Raw genomic sequence first — 5,667 nt, 5'->3', positions numbered from 1 at the left:
CACCTCTCCCCCCCGCCCCCCCCAAAGACGGCCGAGCCCACATGGCCTCTGAGCTCAGTCTCGCTCCTCCTACCCTGAGGTGGCCCGGCCACCGTGGTGGTGGCCCCCGCAGCCCGAGGCCAATGGGACTGGGCGTGTGTGTGTCCATCAGCAGCCATACTGTGCTCTGGGCTCCAGTGCACCCTCAGCTCCCCTCCCAACTACCTCAGGTCAGGGTATCCCACTCACCGGTGAGGACCCAGCCAGAGGGCACAACCCACAGGGTCCCACAGCAAGTCACGGACGGAGCCAGGATCGGACACACGCAAGGATCAAGAGGATAGGGGATCTAGAGAAAATGGGGGGCCTTGGCCCAACCCCAACCGCACTGACCACACCTAGGGCCACAGCCTGAGGGGCCCTGGCCAGCCCACCACAAGCTCGGGGCCCTGGGCACTGGCCCCACGGGGACTGCAGAGAGGTGGTGGCTGTCCGGACTGAAGGCCGAGACCAGGCCCCCGTGCGTGCGTGCGGGACCATTTCCGGGGCAGAGAGCACAGTGCCTGCCCCTCACCTGGGGCCTGACGGGGGAGGCGGAGCAATGTAGGGGTAAGTGTTGACCTCTCTGGCCACCTGTGGACGCACCCTTCACCTGCCGCCCCACCTGACCTGCCCTCTGACCTGGGAAGCCAGGCTGCCCTGCCCCTGGTCACCTTGCGACAAGCCCACCTTCTCTCTTTAGCTCCAACCTTGAGCCACACGGGACCTGCCCCCCCGCCACCCGCCCGCCACAGAGCCCGGGGATTCTGAAAACTGCAGACCCGTGTGATGGAGGGCCGCCAGGTGGGGCGTGCCTCAGGCCCCTGGTCGTCCAGCACCGAGATGGGCCTGGAGGCTACGCCATTGGCCGCAGGGTGGCGGCCGCCCAGCGCTCTGCGCACAGGGCACAGACAGACAATGAGGTGGGGCCGTGCCTCCTGGCAGGCGGGACTGGCTGTGCCCCCACTTCTGCGGCCTGTCCCCCAGGATCCAGCTTGAGATGGACTGACTGGGCTGACTGTAAGACACCAGGGGGCGCCGGCCCCCTCACAGCTACCTGGGCAGCCGGCCCTGCTCTGCTGGCCGTTCTGCCATCTCTGCCTCTAGCTCCAGGCCACCCATTGCCTGCGGTGCCACCTGCCGCCACCGCCCTCCTCTCAGGAGTCTGTGTGCGCTCTCCTCCCTCTAGCGCCCGTCAGCAGCTGCACCCGCACCCATGCGGCCCCCCTCTGCATCCTGCCGAGTTCACAGGCCACGCAGGAACGGGCACGCAGGGCCAGCTGCCCTCTGAACTGCAGGCCCGTGTGCTGGAGTCCAGCCGCGGCCAAGTCCTGCCGGGAAAGGGCTCTTTAGGGGTCACACGGAGGGGCTGCTCCCCAGTGTCCTGGTGGGCTTGCAGGCACAGCCCGCCCCAGACGCCGTGCGGGCCTCTGTGCTGGGGACCCTGCTTTGCAGTTTCTGGGCTGGGAGTGCGCAGCGGCCCCGGTGTGCCACCTGCACCCGTCCCTTCACTGCTCTCCACTGCGAGCCAGCCAGCGGGACCTGCTCTCCTACCCGCGGGACAGCAGCCTGCCGCCTGCGTGCTTGTGGGAGACAGCCCAGCGGTGCTGGCTGGGCAGGGAGCGGGGTTCAGGGCTCGCAGCAGTTCCCACCGCCAGAAGCGGAGGAGGCACCTGGCCGCCTCTGTGCAGGTGGTGTGACTGTACTGGCAACTCAGACCCCTCACTGCATGGCCTGACCCCACCCTAAGGAGGAGGCCCCGGGGTGACCCCCAGCCCACCGCCTGGTCTCCGTGGCTCTCCCTCGGCTCCGGCCGGTCCCAGGTGAGCCTCACAGCTGGAGGCAGCCCTGCTCTTGCTACAAGGATGTGGGAGGACCCACGAGTGTCCCCGTGAGCACTGACAGAACTCGACCTCATGGGACAAAGAGACCCGAGACCCTGAGTGACGGCACACAGACAGCAGACAAGAGGACATACACCAGGAGGGGCGGAGGAGGGGCGGAATGGGGCATCAGGAAGTGTGCCCACTGCCCGCTAGGCTGCAGACGGCTGTGGAGCTGCCCCCAAAGCGGATGACCAAGGGGAGCAGAGTTGGGGGGCAGGCATTGGCGTGTGGTTATCATGAAGCCGGGCAGGGTCGTGGCAGAGCGACTCACGAGTTCACGCTGGAGACAGATGAGCTGCGAGACACAGCACCCCGCGTGTGCCTTACACAACTGCACATGCAAGAGACAGAACAGAACAAGGTGAGGGCCAGAGCGCCTAAGACACGGACACACGCGTGAGCGCATCGGTCAGCAGGCTGCGGTGCGCATCCAGGCAGGAGGCCAGGCACACTTCCGTCAGAGGTCACCGCGACCTTGGGGTAAAAGAGAAGTTGAGAGAGAGCATCCGGCAGATCTGCGAGGCTCCAGTGCAAGCCCGTGATGGCTGGACCACGAGAAGCCTTTCCCCGGGGGCCGCCTGGCACCCCCGCCCCTGGCACCCCGCCCTGTAAGAGCAGAGTCTCCCCTCCAGCTGTGGCCGCTGGCAGGGCTGGTGCACCTGCCTTAAGAGGGAGCAGAGCGGTGGTCATAGGCCTGACCACGGTGTCTCCGGGCCCTGTGCCTGCCGTCCAGGCAGCCCACCCCAAGGCCCTCAGCCCAGCTCTAAGTCACCCTGACCCTTCCCTTCCAGGGCAAACAGCTCCATCCTAGCCCTTGCCCTTGGGTGTGACTCCAGCCATTTCCAAGTGCCTTTCTGGAAGCTTCCCCAAGCCAATAGGAAAACCAACATCTCCTTCCCCCGTCGCCCTGCAGGGTGGCTCCCCAGGAGGCCCGGGGCTCCTCCCTCCTGAAGGCTAGTCCACAGACGTGTGTGTGAGGAGCTTACAGCAATCACCTGCCGCTAGGCCCTGGGTGCACACAGGTGTGTGTGCAAGCAAGTGTGCGAATCAGTGTGACCTCGTGTGTAAGTTTGTGAATGAGTATGTGAGTGGGTGTGAGAGCATGAGGGCGTGAAAGAGTGGTATGGGGGCATAAATGTGAACATGTGTGTGTGTGAGTTAGTCGTGTGTGGAAATAAATGTGAACGTGTGAGCGTGTGGGGTGGGAATGAGTGGTGAATGTGGGTAAATGTGAGCGTGTGTGAGTGTGAGTGTGGGGGTGGGAATGAGTGGTGAGTGTGGGTAAATGTGAGCGTGTGTGAGTGTGAGCGTGGGGGTGGGAATGAGTGGGGAGTGTGGGTGAATGTGAGCGTGTGTGAGTGTGAGCGTGGGGGTGGGAATGAGTGGGGAGTGTGGGTGAATGTGAGCGTGTGTGAGTGTGAGCGTGGGGGTGGGAATGAGTGGGGAGTGTGGGTGAATGTGAGCGTGTGTGAGTGTGAGCGTGGGGGTGGGAATGAGTGGGGAGTGTGGGTGAATGTGAGCGTGTGTGAGTGTGAGCGTGGGGGTGGGAATGAGTGGGGAGTGTGGGTGAATGTGAGCGTGTGTGAGTGTGAGCGTGGGGGTGGGAATGAGTGGGGAGTGTGGGTGAATGTGAGCGTGTGTGAGTGTGAGCGTGGGGGTGGGAATGAGTGGGGAGTGTGGGTGAATGTGAGCGTGTGTGAGTGTGAGCGTGGGGGTGGGAATGAGTGGGGAGTGTGGGTGAATGTGAGCGTGTGTGAGTGTGAGCGTGGGGGTGGGAATGAGTGGGGAGTGTGGGTGAATGTGAGCGTGTGTGAGTGTGAGCGTGGGGGTGGGAAGGAGTGGTGAGTGTGGGTAAATGTGAGCGTGGGTAAGTGTGAGTGTGGGGGTGGGAATGAGTGGCGAGTGTGGGTAAATGTGAGCGTGTGTGTGTGTGTGTGTGAGCATGGGGGCGGGGTAGGAATGAGTGGCGAGTATGGGTAAATGTGAGCGTGTGTGTGTGTGTGTGTGAGCATGGGGGCGGGGTAGGAATGAGTGGCGAGTATGGGTAAATGTGAGCGTGTGTGTGTGTGTGTGTGAGCATGGGGGCGGGGTAGGAATGAGTGGCGAGTATGGGTAAATGTGAGCGTGTGTGTGTGTGTGTGTGAGCATGGGGGCGGGGTAGGAATGAGTGGCGAGTATGGGTAAATGTGAGCGTGTGTGTGTGTGTGTGTGAGCATGGGGGCGGGGTAGGAATGAGTGGCGAGTATGGGTAAATGTGAGCGTGTGTGTGTGTGTGTGTGAGCATGGGGGCGGGGTAGGAATGAGTGGCGAGTATGGGTAAATGTGAGCGTGTGTGTGTGTGTGTGTGAGCATGGGGGCGGGGTAGGAATGAGTGGCGAGTATGGGTAAATGTGAGCGTGTGTGTGTGTGTGTGTGAGCATGGGGGCGGGGTAGGAATGAGTGGCGAGTATGGGTAAATGTGAGCGTGTGTGTGTGTGTGTGTGAGCATGGGGGCGGGGTAGGAATGAGTGGCGAGTATGGGTAAATGTGAGCGTGTGTGTGTGTGTGTGTGAGCATGGGGGCGGGGTAGGAATGAGTGGCGAGTATGGGTAAATGTGAGCGTGTGTGTGTGTGTGTGTGAGCATGGGGGCGGGGTAGGAATGAGTGGCGAGTATGGGTAAATGTGAGCGTGTGTGTGTGTGTGTGTGAGCATGGGGGCAGGGGTGGGAATGAGTGGTGAGTGTGGGAAAATGTGTGTGTGTGGGTGTGAGTGTGAGCGTGGGGGGGGGAATGAGTGGTGAGTGTGGGTAAATGTGAGCGAGTGGGGGTGGAACATGTGCCAGGCATGTGGGCAGCGGTGCTCAGAGCCCAGGGACGATGAGGTGGCAGCACAGGGAGCCAGATCACCTCAACCTCCACATCTCCTCTCTCCCAGGAGCCTGGAGTGCCCATCCGCTGAGGCCAGACCCTCACAGCCCCAGCCGAGCTTAGGGACACAGGGACCCAGCAGAGGCGTCCCCTCGGCACCGTCCGCGCACAGGGGCACGCGCGAGGGAGCCTCTGGGACACGGACACGGATGGTCCCTCAGCAGCAAGTCCTCCCAGGTCAGGCCCATGCACGGCTGTGGACTGGGTCCGGGGGGCCCCTCTGTGCCCGCTCTCACCCACCCAGCAGCTGGCCATGGACATGGCCCAGGGGAGAGCAGGCGCTGCCCATCCAGCTGACAGACTCACCTGGAGAACAGGAAACGTGGGGGAGGGCAGGCGACAGACAGACACCAGCTCTGAGCCAGGCGCCAGGGCCTCACACCGCGCTCAGCTGCCCGGCGGCCTCGCCAGCCATCACATCAGACCCCACTGTGTGTCCACAGAGGGGGCGGAGGGCCTGCCAACCAGGACCAAGCCCAGATCTGCTCCCAGGACAGCCTGCAGGCCCCCAGGGAACATGGGGACCCAGGCCTGCCCACGCCCGGCCGCTGTGACAGGTGAGCTCGGACCCTGAGAGGCAGGTCCGCGCCTTGTTCCCAACGGGTTCCCCAGGAGGGAGCAGAGGAGGCGGAAGGGCGTCCGCACCTCCTTCTCGGAGGCCTGACGTGAGGCCCCAGCACCTGCACTCCGAGGTTTTGCCCCAGCCCGTGTGAGCGAGCAGAAGGCTCACGCTGACCCTCGAGAGCAGGCCTCAGCAGCCCACTGGGGAAAAGGCCGGGAGGGAGGTCGCAGCCGGGAGCAAGCAGAGCGAGGGACAGCATCCCGGCGCCCGAGCGCCTGCCCAGCTCCCAGGGCT

General features: G+C 63.7%; 1 protein-coding gene across 1 annotated transcript in view; it reads right to left on the bottom strand.

Annotated features, from left to right (window-relative positions):
- Nucleotides 1-5,667, bottom strand: part of CACNA1B (calcium voltage-gated channel subunit alpha1 B) — a gene marked incomplete at its 3' end in the record, with an annotated part of 199,377 nt that overhangs the window by 62,382 nt on the left and 131,328 nt on the right. The window contains exon 19 of the mRNA XM_015572355.1: nucleotides 2,176-2,235. Coding sequence (XP_015427841.1) covers nucleotides 2,176-2,235 — 60 coding nt within the window. The remainder of the gene's footprint in view (nucleotides 1-2,175; nucleotides 2,236-5,667) is intronic.

This window comes from Myotis davidii, unplaced genomic scaffold (genome assembly GCF_000327345.1).
Source record: "Myotis davidii unplaced genomic scaffold, ASM32734v1 scaffold609, whole genome shotgun sequence".
Lineage (NCBI taxonomy): Eukaryota > Metazoa > Chordata > Mammalia > Chiroptera > Vespertilionidae > Myotis > Myotis davidii.
The sequence above is the reverse complement of the archived record's forward strand: the minus strand, read 5'-3'. Positions and strand labels throughout refer to the sequence as shown.